The sequence below is a fragment of the Hyperoodon ampullatus genome (assembly GCF_949752795.1).
Source record: "Hyperoodon ampullatus genome assembly, chromosome: 1".
NCBI lineage: Eukaryota > Metazoa > Chordata > Mammalia > Artiodactyla > Ziphiidae > Hyperoodon > Hyperoodon ampullatus.
The window spans coordinates 93257623-93276362 of NC_136914.1; the positions used below are offsets into that span (position 1 = coordinate 93257623).

Consider the following 18740-nt stretch of genomic DNA (forward strand, 5'->3'; position numbering starts at 1 on the left):
CACCAGGGAAGCCCCCTCTTTTTTTTTTTTGGCTGCGCTGTGCAGCTTGCGGGATTTTAGTTTCCCGACCAGGGATCGAACCCTGGGCCCTTGGCAGTGAGAGTGCGGAGTTCTAACCACTGGACCGCCAGGGAACTCCCAGTCCAAAGGTTCTTCTTGTTCCTCCCTTGCCCTAGCACAAACATCATCTGGCTAGGCCCTGCATTGTCAGAGATCTTGTTTGCAGTTATGAAGAGTTGCACATCCTTTGTGAAACTGATGCTTGAGACTCTCAGTACTTCTTACTATAGTAGCTTAAGTATCTGCTTTTCTTTTGAAAAGGAAATTCTCAAGCTATGGGATTATACATTTTATTTATTATTTGAGAGTCATTTTTTTTTGATAGGTAGGTTTCTGTACTACTTTTCAATAATACTGACTATAGGCCATAAGCATTGTCAAAAGCATTGCATAATTTAAAAATTACAAGTATTTTCTCATGTTTTGAACAGACCTGATTATTTTGTTGCCCATTTTTTATTGTTTTTAGTAGTTGTTTAAATTTTTACCTCAGTTCCTGACTAATATGTATATTTATCGTCAGTATTTTTTATGAGGGTATAGGCAATTTGGTATTGTTCATACTTTAAAAAGTATGAACCTTCTAGCTTTTATGATGATTAATGTCAGTGGGGTGACACTTCTATATATATGTGTGAAGGTAAAATTCATACCTTTGAATTTGATTAATGGCAAAGGAATAATTTTTCTGCGTATATGTGTAAAGATGAAATTAATCCCTAACATGTTTTTCTTTCTTTTTCAAACCTCAGACCCAGATGTAGCCTTCGTACCTCTAGGAATGACAGATTACTTGGTCATCGTGGAGGACGATGATTCTGCCATCATCCCTTGTCGAACGACTGATCCTGAGACACCAGTGATCTTACTCAGCAGTGACGGGGTGGTGCACGCCTCCTATGACAGCAGACAAGGCTTTAATGGAACCTTCACTGTCGGACCCTATATCTGCGAGGCCACCGTCAGGGGGAAAAAGTTCCAGACCATCCCATTCAATGTTTATGCTTTAAAAGGTACTTGTGCCCTCTCCCTCCTTCTCCTTTTTTTTCCTGTACGCGGGCCTCTCACTGTTGTGGCCTCTCCCGTTGCGGAGCACGGGCTCCGCATGCGCAGGCTCAGCGGCCATGGCTCACAGGCCTAGCCGCTCCGCAGCATGTGGGATCTTCCCGGACCGGGGCATGAACCCGTGTCCCCTGCATCGGCAGGCGGACCCTCAACCACTGCGCCACCAGGGAAGCCCTCCCTCCTTCTTAAAATAAGAGTTACAGGCAAAACAGTCAGATGCATGTAGGTTTTTTTTTTTTTTTGATCTTAGTCCCTGGTGATGGGAGACCCCAAATTCTGATATGGGAACTTAGGATCCCACCTTCACCGTACAATGTTAAGCTGAGTTCTGTGGCTGTAACAGTACGAAGCTTAGCAATACCAAAGGCAAAAGCTTTCCTACCCCTGTAAGATTTTGTATTTCATCAGTTGACTTCAAAATACTCTAAGGAATTCTTTTCTTGCATAAGCCTCTTACTGTTTAGTCACATTCCTGACTACAAAGGCCCTAACAACAAACACACACCTGTGAGGGTTGGACCCCTAGGTTAATTTTAGTAACTTAAGAAAAGTGATTTTGATTTTGAGAAAAGCTGGTGGTTGTCGACTTCATCCCTTTGATGCGAGCGGTTAATGCAAATGGGAAAGTATAAACCATGCTTGGGGCAACAGATTTATCGAACACTTACATGTAGGAGTGGCATTAGCAAGATTGTGCCATTTAACTTTTGTGAAGGGCTTATTTTATGCCCAGCTCTGTGCTAGATTCTCGAAGTGCTGAGAATACCTGGGGAGCGGAGTGGGAGGGAAGAGGAGAATAAGCGATGGGGTGGGAACTAGTGCCTATAGGGGAGTGCAGGTCAGTAAAGGCTGAGTAGATCCATCAGTAAAGGCTGCTGCAGTCATAATTAACCCAAATTAACCCAAATGCATGTGGATTCAAATGTGGTCTTATGTTTAATTGGAGTTTATTTTTACTATTGTTATTGTTCTGCGTGTGTGCGTGTGTGTGTGTGTGTGTGTGTCTTATTTTGTGCCAAATTATGTATGTCAACACAAATCAAGGCTTCTGAGATCTTCAATATTTTGTCTTGATCAAGGTGGTTTGCAAATTATTTTTCAGGGTCATCTTAAAAAAGCCCAAACCTTATAAGATCCTAACTACACTGTGGATATTTAGGTCCTTGTGTTTGTTCTTTTTTAAAATAGCAACATCAGAACTTGATCTGGAAATGGAAGCTCTTAAAACTGTATATAAGGCAGGGGAATCCATTGTGGTCACCTGCGCCGTCTTTAACAATGAGGTTGTGGACCTTCAGTGGACTTACCCTGGACAAGTGGTAGGTACCCTCACGGCCCCTGGTGGCATGGAATGGAGTACAGGAGGGGTCCAAAGACCCATTGCTGATGGGGCACGACATTGACCTCCTCTAGATCTCAGCTTCCCATCTCTAAGCTGCTCACTGACCAGATGGCTTCATGGCTCTTGGAGCAATGGGAGAGTCTGAGATGATGACAGCTCGACAGAATGCATAGATATTTCACACTGAGCCCTTTTTCTCATAAGTATGAAAGAAACCGGAAGGTTCTATGGCTACAAGATAACAACCAAAAAAATTAAAAAACGAATGGATTTTAAAATTTGCTGATTCCTGAGAGAGTCAGGAATTCTCCTTTTCTTGGCTCTCATGCCTTTGGGTTTTGAGGCATTTGATAATGTTGATTGCCTGCCCCCTTCTATTTCTGCTTTGTGGACACCCGTGATACTTCTGCCTCCTGCCTGCCTGGTCTTTCTTTGCATGGTTTTCTTCAGTGAACAGGCATAACTTGAGTCATTGAACAAAGATTTAATGATGTTTGCCAAATCCCAAGCACTCTGTTAAAAGCTGGCCCGTGTACAGAAAGAGGGAGAAGGAGGGAGGAATGGAGATGGAAGCAGGGAAGGGGAGCCACCGTGCTATCTCTGATCCCTGGGGATTTACACATAGGGTCTCATTCATTCTGGTTTGTTTTTTTTTTAATTGAAGTATAGTTAATTTACGGTGTGGTGTTAGTTTCGTGTACAGTAAACAGATTCAGTTATACATACATACATTCTTTTCCAGATTCTTTTCCATTATAGGTTATTATAAGATATTGAGTATAGTTCCTTGTGCTATACAGTAGGTCCTTGTTGTTTTCCTGTTTTATATATAGCGGTGCTTATATGTTAATCCCGGGTCTCATTCATTCTAATGCATTGTGGTAAGTGTATATGAACCATTGTGAAAGGCTATGATGGTCCCACGCAGAAACAATTAACAGTGTTTAATGCAGGGCCCTCATGGAGAACAGAAAATATATATGTATATATATGCTTTTTTTTCCCTTCACTCCTAGTTTGCAAATTTCGGCTCCTTGCTCTTTTTGTGGCATTTTATAGTGTCTCTTCTTTTATCCATTTCTCTCCCCCATGCTTTTGCTGCCCTTTTCCTTTCTCTCCAGGGCATCTGATTGGAAGTTGGACATTTTCACATGTTGCCTTATAAACCTCATGTATTGAAGAGACATTCATAGACATATATATATATATATATATATATCTTCGCTGAAATGTAAAGCTATCTGATTTTTCTGTTCATACCTGATTGCCTTTAATCCTTAAAACAGAAACATTTCATTTATTGGAGATAAATTTTTTTTTCCCCTTGAGACCAAACTATGTGCTGTTTGGCCCCAAATATATAATCAAAGTATTGGTTTATGAATCATAGTTTTGTTTGATATTAAAAATAATGTAGGCTTATTGTTGTAACTTCATAAAATTTAGAGAAACAGAGGAAAAGTCAATTCCCAGAACACCCCCATTATAATTTTAGGGAGATAAATCCTTTAAATACTTTATAAATGTAATAGTTAATAGCTACTATACTTTAAATAGTACTTTGTTATGTATTTTTCCTGTGGCAGTACAGCACAGACACCTTCCTATGTCATTAAATATCTTTTTAAAAAAGAATTTTCAAAGGAGTGAGCTTGAAAAAAACCTTTTTTTCAATAAGACGTTATTTTTTAGGGCAGTTTTAAGTTCACAGCAAAATTGAGGGGAAAGTACCGAGATTTCTTGCATAGCTCCTGGGCTCACACAAGAGCAGCCTCCCCCATAACATCCCCACAGGGCGGTATACTTGTTACAATCCGCAAACCCCTATCGGTGCATCATTATCTCCTAGAGTCCATAGCTTACGTGAGGCTTCACTCTTAGGAGCTAGCTTGTTAAAGTCGGTTTCCCTCCCCTTTTTCTGTAGAAAGGCAAAGGCATCACAATGCTGGAAGAAACCAAGGTCCCGTCCATCAAATTGGTGTACACTCTGATGGTCCCTGAGGCCACGGTGAAAGATAGTGGAGATTACGAATGTGCTGCCCGCCAGGCCACCAAGGAGGTCAAAGAAATGAAGAAAGTCACCATCTCTGTGCATGGTACATTCTGCTTTCTAAGATGTCCATCGGCTGTGCTGCTTGGGGATCCACTAGGCAGTAATCATTGTTTAACGGAAACTTTTCCCTGTACAGAGAAAGGGTTTATTGAAATCAAACCCAACTTCAGCCCGTTGGAAGCTGTCAACCTGCATGAAGTCAAACATTTTGTGGTGGACGTGCAGGCCTACCCCCCTCCCAGGATAGCCTGGCTGAAGGACAACCTGACTCTGATTGAGAATCTCACGGAGATCACCACTGACATAGAAAAGATTCAGGAAATAAGGTAAAGAAACACCCTTCCTGAGTATGCCTTTTCTTTTTATCGTGTATTCCTAGATAGACTGAGGTTTGTGCGTGTCTTACAACCCAAACCGAGAGTCCATATAGAAAATTTAGCAGTCAGAAATAGGAGATAGTGAAAATCAAGTACCTTTCCAGATAACATTGCAATGCAGTAATAGTATGTTGGTAAGTTTATGATCAAACGAGAAAAAGAAGAACTGAAAATCTCTGCTCCCAATGAAAGATACGTTCCTGGATTCAGCAAGGGATGGAGGAAAGAAAGTAAAATTGGACCCACTTGTTTGGTGATTACAGTTCCAGGGCAATTAGCGCATAAACCTACATGAAACAAAACATTGCTGGCTTAATTTGAAACACATTTGCCCCAGTGAGGCCTCCATGGGAAATAAGAGTAGTGTCTGGTTAAATGTGGTTAGGAGAAGACATACAGTGAATAGTTTGGATCCCTGCCCTCTGAGGAGTCGGGAGACTGCTGTCATCTCTTAACCAGTGGTGGAGTTTTGGGTAAGTCACCCTTCAGCCTCAGTTTTCCCATCTATAATGTAGGGTTAATAATACCTTGTGTCCTTCAAGGCAAGGAACTGGACCAGATGATATTTTGAGGTCTCTTGCAGTTTTAAGCTCTGATTAGAATTTAGGAGTAGAAGGTACCTCTTGAAGGGCTCAGCTAATCCAGCCCTACACCTTTGTCAGAAACCATCCCAGGGAGACACAGTCCTCTATTTCAAGCCTTCAGGGAAGAAGAGAGACAGAACCCCTCTCTCATCAGTTTGCTTAACCTCAGGATTTGCTTTCTTCTTTCTGAACTAAATTCCATGTGTAATTGAGAAGCGAAATCTGGGAAAATGGACGTGGAAACCTCTGTGGAACAGTGATGGAAAAAGAAGTGGGATACTGAATCTGGAAGGCTTTCTGATGACACGAAATGGAGGTGCACAAAGAGGTGGGCAGTGCCCAACTTTCCACTAGGCTGTGAGGCCAGAGAGGAATAGGGTGATCCTGGCACAGCCAACACTTGAGACACCCATCTGAGCGCTGTCTGCAAGCTACAGTCAATAGCGACGGTCAGACAGTGGTCGTCAGCTGAGTGGTCCAGGAGAGCGGCCTGTTCAGGTGCTTCGAGAGTTCCTCCAGCACATCTGATCCCCATGATGGGCAAGGGAACATAGGATGCATATGATGGAGTGGTGTCTGGCTTACTTAAAACTAGTGGATCCGGGCTTCCCTGGTGGCACAGTGGTTAAGAATCCGCCTGCCAATGCAGGGATACAGGTTCAAGCCCTGGTCTGGGAAGATCCCACATGCTGTGGAGCAACTAAGCCCGTGTGCCACAACTACTGAGCCTGCGTTCTAGAGCCCGCAAGCCACAACTACTGAACCCGTGTGCCTAGAGCCTGTGCTGTGCAACAAGAGAAGCCACCACAATGAGAAGCCTGTGCACTGCAACGAAGAGTAGCCCCCGCTCACCGCAACTAGAGAAAGCCCACGCATAGCAATGGAGACCCAACAGAGCCAAAAAACACAAACAACAAACTAGTGGATCCACCAGCTTCCTTGGCTGAACAAGTGCAGAAAATGAACGACAAAAGACTGTCTGGTCATTGGCAGCCAGGGGTGCTAAGGGGACTCTAAGGAAGTCCATTCCAGAGTGTGTCCAGTGTGGTGTGGCAGAGGGAAAGCCAGCCCAGCATGCTCTGCACAGGTCCCAGCACCTGGCATCTTGGGCTAGAGGACTCTACATTAGCAGGGTATTTTGGAGCCTCTGAAATGCTTTCCTATAGATTATTTCATGTAATTAATTCTCAAAATGACATTTGCATACAGCTTTCCAATGCTACACATAAGGATCCTGAGGCATGGACAGGTTCAGTCATGCCCCAGGTCTCCTCCCTTCATGACCGTGCTCTTCCTCTCACTCCACCTTCCTTTCACTCACAGTTCCACACTGTATGGTTTTTTTTAAATTATAAATTTGTTTATTATTTTTATTTTTGGCTGTGCTAGGTCTTTGTTGCTGTGCACGGGCTTTCTCTAGTTGTGGCGAGCGGGGGCTACTGTTCGTTGCGGAGCACGGGCTCTAGGCACGAGGGCTCAGTAGTTGTGGCTCGTGGGCTCTAGAGCGCAGGCTTAGTAGTTGCGTCGCACAGGCTTAGTTGCTCTGTGGCATGTGGGATCTTCCCAGACCAGGGCTCGAACCCATGTCCCCCGCCTTGGCAGGCAGATTCTTAACCATGGCGCCACCAAGGAAGCCTATCACACTGTGCTGTTTTGTTATTGACAGTCAAATGGGCCATTACTTTATAGATGCACTCACACACACATGCACGCACACACACACTCATGGCCAAATGTCATTTATCATACGTGTAAGAAACCTTTTGGAGAAACTTCCCATTAATGAAGTATGAAGGACTATGTTTCTCTAATTTATTTATTTTTTAAGATGAATCCTGTGCTTTAAAATCATTCAAGCCTAAAGACAGTGCATTGTAAGAAACCTTATTCCACTCCTGTCCTCGTGTTCCTCCGTACCCCCTCCTCTCCACCCCCAGGGGAATACTTTTGTTAGTTTTGTTAGGTTCTTATGAAACCTCCCAGAGTTTCTTAAAGCAAATAAAAGCAAGCAGGAATTTTATACCCTAGTGACCTCTTCCTATCGATACAGAGACAGTGTCCTCATTCTTTCTTCCAAGGATGTTCCATTGTTTGGCTAATCACTCAAATGATGAATATTTAGGGGAAGCAAGTATTTTTTTAGAAGGTAAAAATCAAGGGTTAAAAAATAAAAAGGAAAGTTGGTGGGTTTATTCCCATTTAGAAGCCTGGCCTTAGCAGAGCTGACTGCTCTTGTAGCCACATCATAAGCCATTGCTCATCTCAGGTTGTCCCGTCTTATGTTTAAGAATTAAGTGTCTATGACTCAGACCTTCAGTGCGTAGAAAGTGTATCAAAAATCCCAGAAAAGCAATGATATGGACAAGAAAAAAAGATGTTTTTACTTTTTTACAAAAAACAAAATTCCCATTGAATATGGTTATTACTTAATGATTAGAATTTATTTGGCTACAACTTGCTGAAACAAAGTCCTTTTCTTTTAAGGTATCGAAGCAAATTAAAGCTGATCCGAGCTAAGGAAGAAGACAGCGGCCATTATACTATTGTAGTTCAAAATGAAGACGATGTGAAGAGCTATACTTTTGAACTCTTAACTCAAGGTATGTAAGGGCCGTATAAAGATAATGCCAGCTCAGTGGATGCATGACTGAGAGTCTCCCGAGGAGAGCCTGGCACTTTTCCCCCAGGTCATGGAGGGAAAAGCAGCCCTTTTAGGGGAGAAGCAGGGACTGTAGATGTCACATGTCAGGGATCGCTTTGTTGGACTTATAAATCCACATAATTGTGGGAGGTTCCAGGCTAGTCTGGAATACTTTGGGAATTCCTAGGCTCCACTAGCTTCCTTACCATCTGCTTCTCAATGTGGTCTGGAAAGAGTGACATGATGCTTTTTGGTCTGGATGACCTTAGATTGTTCCAGAGTGTTTGGCCTTTTTGCTTTGCTTTCCTTGTAGACCTCGTACAGTGGCCCTTCCCAGAAAGGAGTACCCAAGTCTTTATATTCTGGTTCAGAACCTACTCACCTACCTTGGGCCACATACTGTCTTACGTGGGCTCATTTGACCCTCACAGTCAATCTATGATAAAGTATCAGCATATTTCTAAATTATTTGATCCCAGGTTAAAAAAAATCTTTAAAACCTAATAATATCCCATAGATGCACTTTGGTAAACGCTGCTTTAGATTATACCATTTAGATGAATCCATTAGATGATTCCCAAGCTATAATATAATTTTAAGAGCCTTCTTGCCTTTCAAGCCAAATAACCACAGGGGCTTTTTGCTTTCTTCACTGAGGATTTAAAACACCACGGGGAACATATGCCAAATCACTGAAAATGTGACCATGCTCTTACCCAAGTGGGTCTGTCCAAACTGGAGTGTTACTGTGCACATGACTCAGTGGCTGCTTGATTTGTAGGTTTGAATGTCACGCGGACAAGTTCTGAACTCTTGGAATTCCACTTCGTAATTCCCAGAAGTTCTGGGACACGAACCATTCAATTCTGATTTCTTTTCACCTCTTGCAGTTCCGTCATCCATTCTGGACTTGGTCGACGACCACCATGGCTCTAATGGGGGCCAGACAGTGAGATGCACAGCTGAAGGAACCCCTCTTCCTGATATTGAGTGGATGATTTGCAAGGATATTAAGAAGTATGGAAATCACACATTCCTTTCCCATTTGTGGTCAGAATGTTTCGTCCTTGGGACAAAGGACCTCAAGTGCATTTTACTTCTTTTGCTGGACCTTTTTTTTTGTGTTTGTGATTCTTATTTGGCCTAAGTCTCATAAACTACAAGATAGGGTTCCGAACATGGACCTCGTGTGTGTGTGCATGCAGGTGCGCATGCACGCAGGTGCACTTCTGTGTTCTTGAGTAGCTGTAAGAAGGTCGACAGCTTTCAGCAGATTCTCAAAGGGTCTCTAATCTGAAAAGTGCATGAATCTAAAGAACTGCTGTAAGAGGATTTTTACTACCCTGGCCCACAGTTTCACCTCACATTTCATCTGTGGTGAATGTTATTTGGTGGCTAGACTGGCATGTGAAGATAAATGAAGGTACTGCCCAGGTGACTTCTCACTACTTGCTCTGTGGCGGGAGTTAAGGTACCCGTCCCTCCTTCAGCCCCCATCCCTCACCCTTCTCCGGTGGGCACGTGAGCAGCACATTTGCACTCCCACCTGTAGTGACTGCTGTGCTCAGAAGCCTCATTGCTTCTCCTGGAGACGGAGACTCCTAGACCTATGCCCCCCGCAGGCCACAAGGCAGCAGACTTGGATCCAGACTGGAGCTGGAATCGAGGTCTAACCCTAGTGACACCTGAGGGAGTCCTCACAGTGTGGGTGGAGGGCAGGGAGGGCAGCAGGCCTTTTCGGAGGGGTGGGACGTTGGGATAGTTAAACATTCTTGAAGTCCAGGTTGCTCATGGGTTCAAGGCTTGGGATGGGTAGTTCTGTTGGATTGAACTTGTTTATCTCTGCCTTGTCTTCACAACCAGTTAACTTTTAAATACCCACATGTAGCTTATTCTCTCTTGCAGAACAAGGTGTTGAATGTTAATCTGCACATAAAATAAGAAAATCGACCTGTAGCCCCCCAAATGCAGACAAAGTCAGGGCTGCTTGCCATCTTAGATGATGCTCACTGCTCCACCCACCCCCATGACTCCCCGTAATTGGCTCTATACCTATACCCTTTTTCTCCGTCTCCAGATGTAATAACGAAACTTCATGGACGATTTTGGCCAACAATGTCTCAAACATCATCACGGAGGTCCACCCCCGAGACAGGAGCATGGTGGAGGGCCAAGTGACATTCGCCAAAGTGGAGGAGACCATTGCAGTACGATGCCTGGCTAAGAATCTCCTCGGGGTGGAGAGCCGAGAGCTGAAGTTGGTGGCTCCAAGTGAGTAGCTCGTGGGTCAGGACAACGCTAAGTCAGCAGCTGAGCCCTTCCTCTCTCAAGCGGAACTTTGACTCCCAGATGGGGTCCTGTAGGAATGAAGGTCCCTCGGTGGAAATTCAGCTCCGGATGCTCTTAACGGGCCTTCTCTGGGCAGCTCTGTGGGAGCCCTTTCTTTCAGATTCAAATCCCAAACCGCGTTGTGCAGAGGCCCCTCGGCATTTTGCTTGTCTAACCGTAGAGCTACCCAGTCTCTTTGGTCTGAGCGTTTGGGGATGGAGGATGGGGAAGAAGGATCTTCCGCCTTGTTGCTCTTCATAACAGTTGAGACAGGTTGAATTCTTAAAACAAAAATCCATGAAGCCAAAAGCAATATAAGTAAACTGCAACCTTTCAAAATAACTGAACTTGATTTTCTGAACTTATGTTCTAAACTTACACTACTAATGGTAGCTCTCAATCTCACTTATTAATATTTATATTCCAATTCATATTTTGTCCAGAAGGTTAATGTTGGAGGACCTTTGGGGAAAGTATTTTGTTCCCAACTGAATTTTGTCCCTTTCCCTTCTAAGGGAAGAGCTGGAGTAGTTTCATGCATGTAGATAACTGAGAGATGGTCTTGCCCATCCCCCAAGTAAGCCTGGCAGCTCTTTTGCTTCTCCACCAGTAGTGAAAGATTTCTGGCCCAGAAACATCCACCCTGCCTTCCTGCCCTCCCGCATGTTTGTGCAAATTCTCCACCGTGCCTCTCTCTCTCTCTCTCTCTCGTCCTCTAGCTCTGCGTTCTGAACTCACGGTGGCGGCCGCAGTCCTGGTGTTGTTGGTGATTGTGATCATCTCACTCATTGTCCTGGTTGTCATTTGGAAACAGGTAGATATTTTTTTTAAAAGAACTAAAAATATTTGAAACCAATAAGAACAAGAAGAAGAGCAACCTAGTTCAGGGCTTGGCACAAAGAGGGAGCTCAGTAACAACATGATGAGTGAACGTTGTTGAATCCTACTGTGTCCAGTCATTTTGCTGCTGCGGTTAAGCTTTGGTACATTTGGACGTTGGTAATTCACCAGTTACCTGTCCTGGTCATTTATAGAAACCAAGGTATGAAATTCGTTGGAGGGTCATTGAATCAATCAGCCCCGATGGACATGAATATATTTATGTGGACCCGATGCAACTGCCTTATGACTCGAGATGGGAGTTTCCAAGAGATGGACTAGTGCTTGGTAAGCTCCTACTGGGGTGATATCCCAAGACTCCCTTTGATTTGTACGCAACTTTACTCTTTACAGGCCTGTGGAGGAATAAAGGATCTGAGCTTGTGTTTAGTAAAAGCTAAGCATTAGAAATTGGCTTTCAGAAATATTTTTCTCTCTTGAAAATGAGTTCATTGTATCACAGCAATGATTTGTTTTTACCTCCTTCCCTAGCAAATTACAGTTAAAGAAAATTTTACAAAGGGAGAAGAGAATATGAGGAGGCCTGCCAAAGATACCCATCAAAGTGGCTTTGCTTTGGAAATGACACCAATTGAAAATGAGACGAATTTCTACAACTAAAAAGGAACAGATGAGAAATGAATGAGGACAATCGGAAAATATATTTTGACTCAGTACATTCTGAGGATTATTAGATACTTCTTTAAAATATAGAATATAAAAATATAGGTTCCTTTTAAAACAAACATGAAAAAAGCATCAAGCCAGCTTATCACAAACTTTTCAAATATTTCAATCTTGGGCTGAGACCCAGAACATGAAGCTTTAGTCCAAGGGATTTTTTTTGTTTTTTTATTTATTTATTTATTTTTATTTATTTATTTATTTATTTATTTATTTATTTATTTATTTATTTATTTATTTTGCGGTACACGGGCCTCTCACTGTCGTGGCCTCTCCCGTTGCGGAGCACAAGCTCCGGACGCGCAGGCCCAGCGGCCATGGCTCACGGGCCCAGCCGCTCCGCAGCACGTGGGATCCTCCCAGACCGGGGCACGAACCCACGTCCCCTGCATCGGCAGGCGGACTCTCAACCACTGCGCCACCAGGGAGGCCCTTTTTTGTTTTTTTAAAATCACATTCTGAATGAATGAAAACAGGACAAAGACAAATGAAAGTTAGAGCTAGAGGTTATGTCATCATGACTATTCTAACAGTATGTACTTCAGAGGATGCCAAAGGCATTTTAAAATTATCCACTTGTCTCATTCCAAAATACAGCCAAGTTAGGTCTTCTTACAGAGTTACTTAAACTGAAATCCAACAAGACACCCTATTCACATACGTATACCTGAGAACTAAGCTTTCTTTATTATATTTTCTCCCTTGTTTTACAAAAAGGGATGAGGAGCTTAGGGAAGTTAAAAAGTAATAAAATGTGGAGAAAAGGGGCAACATCCCTAACGTACCAAGAGGCATTCCTGTGTCTCTCTGCTTCTGTGTATTGTCAAGTTGCTAGGGAAGCAGTACCTTTCCAGGAACAGTTTCCAGCCATGCAGACATGCAGTCACAGGCAGTGTTGGCTGTTAGTGCCCTTTTATGAGCCGAGTCTTTCCCTGGCTTGGCAGAAGCATCTGTTTTAGACTGTGAGCTCTTTTAAGAGTGGGGACCAGAGCTTCCATTTCATTTTGTATCTCCCAGCGTGTGGCAAAGTGTTGTGCTCCTAGGGCATGTTTAGCCTTTGCCCTTCCTAGTCTTCCTAAGAAACAGGCAGCAAGGGAGCCAGCCCGAAGTTGTCTTCATCACTGCTTAGAATCCGTGATGTCTTGAATACTGAAGTATTTCCAGTGGATAAAGGCTTATTGATGCAAAAGATGCCTCTGTTTGTGTGTGGAAAACAGAAGGGTAGAGAACCAGGAGGTTTGGGCCAGAGCCACAGAAAGCAAGTGCCACAGAGCCCACGATTTGGCCCGGTTCTCCAGCTGGTAGACAGAGTGCTCACACCAGGGAGGGATACACCCTCCTTCTTCCCGCCTTTTTCCTTTCCCTTGCAAATGTTATTTGACAAAAGCAGTTAATACTAATTTCCTTCCCTGTGGGCTCAATTCTGGTTTTGACATGATGACTTGGAGGAATCATTATGCTTCCTCCATATGGGAGAAACACCACCCAGCTGTGTACCCATGAGCGCTGGCCGCGGTAAATGAAGCTGATGAGATGCCTGATTCTGCATGTGTTGATGGTGCTGGTTGCCCACAGGTCGTATCCTGGGCTCTGGTGCATTTGGGAAAGTGGTTGAAGGAACTGCCTATGGATTAAGTCGGTCCCAACCTGTCATGAAAGTAGCAGTGAAGATGCTAAAACGTAAGTGCCCCTTTCTGGGGATTTTTTGAACATGGAGATATTAAGTAAATTGCTCAAAATCACACAGCCAGTAAATGCCAAATTTAGGACTAGATCTTGGTTCTTTTGACTCTAGGTTTTATGCATATTTAGACTCTTTTGTCAGTTAGTTTTATTTAGATTGTTCTTGTTGCCTATATGTTGGAAAATCAAGAGTTATTTTTAGTGGCTTCTTTTTACCCTGAAGACTAGGGATTAGTTATTAGCATCTAGACTGAGTCACTGTTTCTCTTTTAGACTGTTGTTAAATAAAATGATGTCCAATCATAGGATTAGCCATGTTTTTGGCTTTTTCTGGGTAGTAAATAGTTTAGTTGACTGATATGTGATTTATTTCTTCAATAGCCACAGCCAGATCCAGTGAAAAACAAGCTCTCATGTCTGAACTGAAGATAATGACCCACCTGGGGCCGCATTTAAACATTGTGAACTTGCTGGGAGCCTGCACCAAGTCAGGTAGGCTTGCTCACCTGGGAGTAAGGATTTTCATAGAACACTATGGTTGTGAAGACTGTCTAGGCTTTTAAATTCCCAAACATGCCAGCAAATATAAGTCCCTTGAATGGAGTTGTTGACTGGATTCTATTGAGGGAAGCTCACTCTTCTTGAGCAGCATCTCTTACCAGTGTAGACACAGTAATTCATGGCTCTTCTTTTCTTCATTTTCTTGCTCATCTCCAACTGGTTTTGGACCCCACAGGCCCCATTTACATCATCACTGAGTACTGCTTCTATGGGGATTTGGTCAACTATTTGCATAAGAATAGGGACAGCTTCTTGAGCCGCCACCCAGAGAAGCCAAAGAAAGAGCTGGACATTTTTGGATTGAACCCTGCTGACGAAAGCACACGAAGGTAGGTGCAAAGAGAGACGCTGTTGTGAATCATTGTCTTATGAGCTTCACCAGTGGAGAGAACCCATGTCCTGATAAAGGCCATGTCTGCAGATTCAGTGCCAGGAGGTAGCAAGACTTAGAGTCAACTACCCTGCTCCATCATCCTGTAACATGGTGCTGAGAGATACATGATGTCTGCAGGTGTTTTGAACCAGGATATCATGTTGGGGATAGGTTTGCTGATAGGTTTGAATGATAGGTTTGAATGAGAGTGAGAGTTGGAATAGTTCTGGGAACCAGTTTGCTGTTTATGTGTGTTCTACTTAAGACCTCTAAATGCATCTCTGGCCAGGGATGCCCCAGTACTCATATCTTATGAGAAACTATCTGAGGATTTCTAAGTTTGAGGTACTGGTCCTTGCTGAACCTTGCCTATTAGTCAAGCCAATGAAGTGACGATCCCCACTGTAGAAGTCTAAAGTGGCTAAAAAGATCTCTGTAGATACAAAGTTCTGTAAGATCAGAAAGGACGTGAGTTCACTTCATATTAATTTACTCAATGGACACCAAGTTGGTGCTAAATTTATTGAGTAGCAGGATTTGTCTGCCCAAGCCACTTGGTCACGTGGTGCAGGTTTGTGGCCCGTGAACTGAAAAACAGAATAAAGACAGACACAGCTGATTTGAGATGGTCCATGTGTTTGTGTGATCATTGATTGATGCTCATCTCCCCGACTAGACCACCCTCATGAAGGGTATGGGTGGTTGTGCTTTTGTTCCCCGTGCTGCCCCCATGGCCACCACTGCCTCGCATGTGGTGGGTACCTAGTTGTCATCTACTGAATGTCAGGCGATCACTCCAGAGGACACCCTGGTTAAGGTTTCTTTTCCCGTTTTTACAGTTACGTTATTTTATCTTTTGAAAATAACGGTGACTACATGGACATGAAGCAAGCTGACACTACACAGTATGTCCCCATGCTGGAAAGGAAAGAGGTTTCTAAGTACTCAGACATCCAGAGAGCGCTGTATGATCGCCCAGCCTCATATAAGAAGAAATCCATGTTAGGTAAAGGTGTCTTTTCTTATGCTTTGGGTGTTGTGATCTTCCAGTGGTTTAATATGATACCTAAAATACTCAGAAGATGGTGAGCAGGCCTGGTAAGTAGGACCGCCAGGCCACATGGTTCCTAACTGCAGATCTGCACAACTAAGTCTATGACATGTTTTTGAAGGTCTGTGGCCTGTGAATTGAAAAAAGAAAAAGAATAAAGATAGACCTAGTGTAATACATTTTTCAGACTTTAAATGTAATTATTTTATTTTATTAATTTTATCTTTTTGTCCAGTTTTATTGAGATATAATTGATATACAGGACTGTGTAAGTTTAAGTTGCACAGCATAATGATTTGACTTACACACATCATGAAATGATTACCACAATAAGTTTAGTGAACATCCATTATCTCACACAGATGCAAAATAAAAGAAAAAAATTGTTTTCCTTGTGATGAGAATTCTATTTACTCTCTTAACTTTCATATATAATATACAGCAGTGTTAATTATATTGATCATGTTGTACATTATATCCCTGTAATGTACATTTTAAAATGTAGTCGGGGCTTCCCTGGTGGCGCAGTGGTTGAGAGTCCGCCTGCCGATGCAGGGGACGTGGGTTCGTGCCCCGGTCTGGGAGGATCCCACATGCCACGGAGTGGCTGGGCCCGTGAGCCATGGCCGCTGAGCCTGCGCGTCCGGAGCCTGTGCTCCGCAACGGGAGAGGGCACAACAGTGAGAGGCCCGCGTACCGCAAAATAATAATAATAATAAATAAATAAATTTAAAATGTAGTCATTTTAAAGAATTGTTTATTCTGACATAATGGTATTCATTTTTTGGTGTTAACATTACTTTTTTTTTTTCTTCTTCTTCTTTAAATGAAAGTATGGTGGTAGTTGATGTTTTTTCTCAGTACCCTTACTTGGAAAAATTAAAAGCTGGCAATCTTATATTGGTTCCTAATATTATTTTTTTTAATTTAATTATATAAATCTCGAATATCTGTGAGTTCAATAGCCCTTGTTTTTAGCTTTGCTAATATCCAGTTTGTGATAGAAACTGGAAAGTGGACAATTTGAGGTTATACTTTCTGACACGGGTGTCGGGTTTTTCTACTGAATGTTGTTTGAAGGAAGATCTGTTTGTTTTCAAAGTAGATGAGCATGTGGCAGGGTTGAATTGGTTTGTAAACTCCAGGGAGCCTAGCTGATGCCCATAGCAGATGGACCACCCCACATCTGCTGGGGGGTGGTCCTTCCAGGCTTCTACTCTCATCACAGGCTTGGAGTTTGGAGGAGGCTGCTAGATACATCTGACGATGCCTTGTTCCATAATCTTGTATTATTGGGTCTGAGACTTCCCGTTGGTCTCTGCAAAAAAGTGTTGAGCTGTCATGGAAATTGTTTTGAAAATCATTAATGTACTCTGGATGCTTTCAGGGTTCTTAAGTGAAAGGTACAGTCATTAAAAAAAGAATGTGCTTGTTTTGCAAAGCGCAGTACAGAATAATATTTTCCACTCCTGCAGCTCCAAGGTCCATTCACATGTCATTGCCAACTGGGTAAACTTCCAAGCCCTTTAAAAAGATTAGCCAGTGAGACTTGTCGGAACCAGTCCTTCCTCTCCCCTCCTGTATTGTTAAAAATAGTTTACGTTGCTTCCCAGGCTGGACGTGGCTCTAGATGTCAGGGGAACCTGATTCATGCTCAGCCCAGGCCCAGTTGGCAGGCAGACCATTGCTTTCTGGCTGGAAAAAATGTGAAGGGCTGCAGCTACTCTTCACATGCCTGAACTTTTTCAAAAAGTGCTGAGAGCTGCTGGCCTAGATTGCCTGCTTCCTCGAAAACCCTGGGACCCTTCCAGAGGGGACCAACTGGGGAAAGTGGACAAGTTACAAAGAAAGGGAACTACGTGCAAAGTCTTTGGCACTGACCTTTAAGATCGCTACCTCTAGTTGGACTGGTGGCTAATTTTATTCACAAAGTAAGCCAAGTACTATGAAGGTGGCTTTAAAAAGAAAAAAAAGCAATTCCTAGAAGCTGCTTTTTCAAAGAGCCCTCGTGTACATTCCTCACAGAAGATTTGTGTGTGTGTGTGTGTGTGTGTGTGTGTGTGTGTGTGTTTAAAGTGGCTGAGGTGATTTGCTAACTAAGGTTGAAAAAAGAAATTTGGGAGGCAAACAACAAAATATGTGTGAGAACACATGATACTGGTCCTTATGGAATCATATATACTTATATATATATTTAAACCAGGTATATGTTTCTACAGATGTATTTCTTTTTAAAGAGAGCACTTTTGCATATTTTACACACCCACCTGTGAGGTTTAGAAACTATAACAAAATGATCTTAAGTGTGTTCTTTGGACAAGCCTCTGCAGTCTGACGAGGGGCCCCGCCCTTCGGGAGTATCAAGGTGGGTGATGTTTCATGCTGTCTGCCAGCACCAACACACTTAATTCCTTTCCTGCAGACTCCGAAGTCAAAAACCTCCTTTCGGATGATAACTCAGAAGGCCTTACTTTGTTGGATTTGTTGAGCTTTACCTATCAAGTTGCCCGAGGAATGGAGTTTTTGGCTTCAAAAAATGTAAGTGTATTCAGGGGACAGAGACTTATTTAGACTCAGGCCACAGATCTGAGCAAGGTGAACGTGGAAGGGAGATCGTGGAGAAGTCTGTAACAATGGTTGCTTCTCTCTTCCTCATCCCCAAAGCAGAGCGGGGCATCCAACAGGATCAGGTGTCTACTTTTCTCCAGAGCTTTGTCCCTCTCGGGAGGGACTGGGATGAGAGCCTGAGAGAGGGGAGCTCTTTATGCCAGGACAGCCTGCCTGAGGCTGTGTGCCAGGCAGCTCCAAGCACCCCCATGAAGCGGCCAGTCTTGCAGGGGTGATGCTGTCTAGCGCAGGTGGATTGACACTCTCCGTCATTTCTTCCCTTTCTGCGCAGTGTGTCCACCGGGACCTGGCCGCTCGCAACGTCCTTCTGGCGCAAGGGAAAATCGTGAAGATCTGTGACTTTGGCCTGGCCAGAGACATCATGCATGATTCGAACTACGTGTCAAAAGGCAGCGTACGTGCTCTCACCTTGTTTGGCGTGCTCGCCCTCC

At 43.4% G+C, this 18740-nt stretch overlaps 1 protein-coding gene across 1 annotated transcript in view; it reads left to right on the top strand.

The window, feature by feature from the left end:
* Nucleotides 1–18740, top strand: part of PDGFRA (platelet derived growth factor receptor alpha) — a gene marked incomplete at its 3' end in the record, with an annotated part of 43077 nt that overhangs the window by 12962 nt on the left and 11375 nt on the right. Inside the window, exons 4-18 of the mRNA XM_079714782.1 lie at nucleotides 813–1073; nucleotides 2314–2444; nucleotides 4392–4563; nucleotides 4657–4846; nucleotides 7966–8081; nucleotides 9013–9139; nucleotides 10200–10393; nucleotides 11170–11264; nucleotides 11485–11617; nucleotides 13589–13693; nucleotides 14078–14188; nucleotides 14433–14586; nucleotides 15470–15636; nucleotides 18104–18219; nucleotides 18581–18703. Coding sequence (XP_079570908.1) covers nucleotides 813–1073; nucleotides 2314–2444; nucleotides 4392–4563; nucleotides 4657–4846; nucleotides 7966–8081; nucleotides 9013–9139; nucleotides 10200–10393; nucleotides 11170–11264; nucleotides 11485–11617; nucleotides 13589–13693; nucleotides 14078–14188; nucleotides 14433–14586; nucleotides 15470–15636; nucleotides 18104–18219; nucleotides 18581–18703 — 2195 coding nt within the window. The remainder of the gene's footprint in view (nucleotides 1–812; nucleotides 1074–2313; nucleotides 2445–4391; nucleotides 4564–4656; nucleotides 4847–7965; nucleotides 8082–9012; nucleotides 9140–10199; nucleotides 10394–11169; nucleotides 11265–11484; nucleotides 11618–13588; nucleotides 13694–14077; nucleotides 14189–14432; nucleotides 14587–15469; nucleotides 15637–18103; nucleotides 18220–18580; nucleotides 18704–18740) is intronic.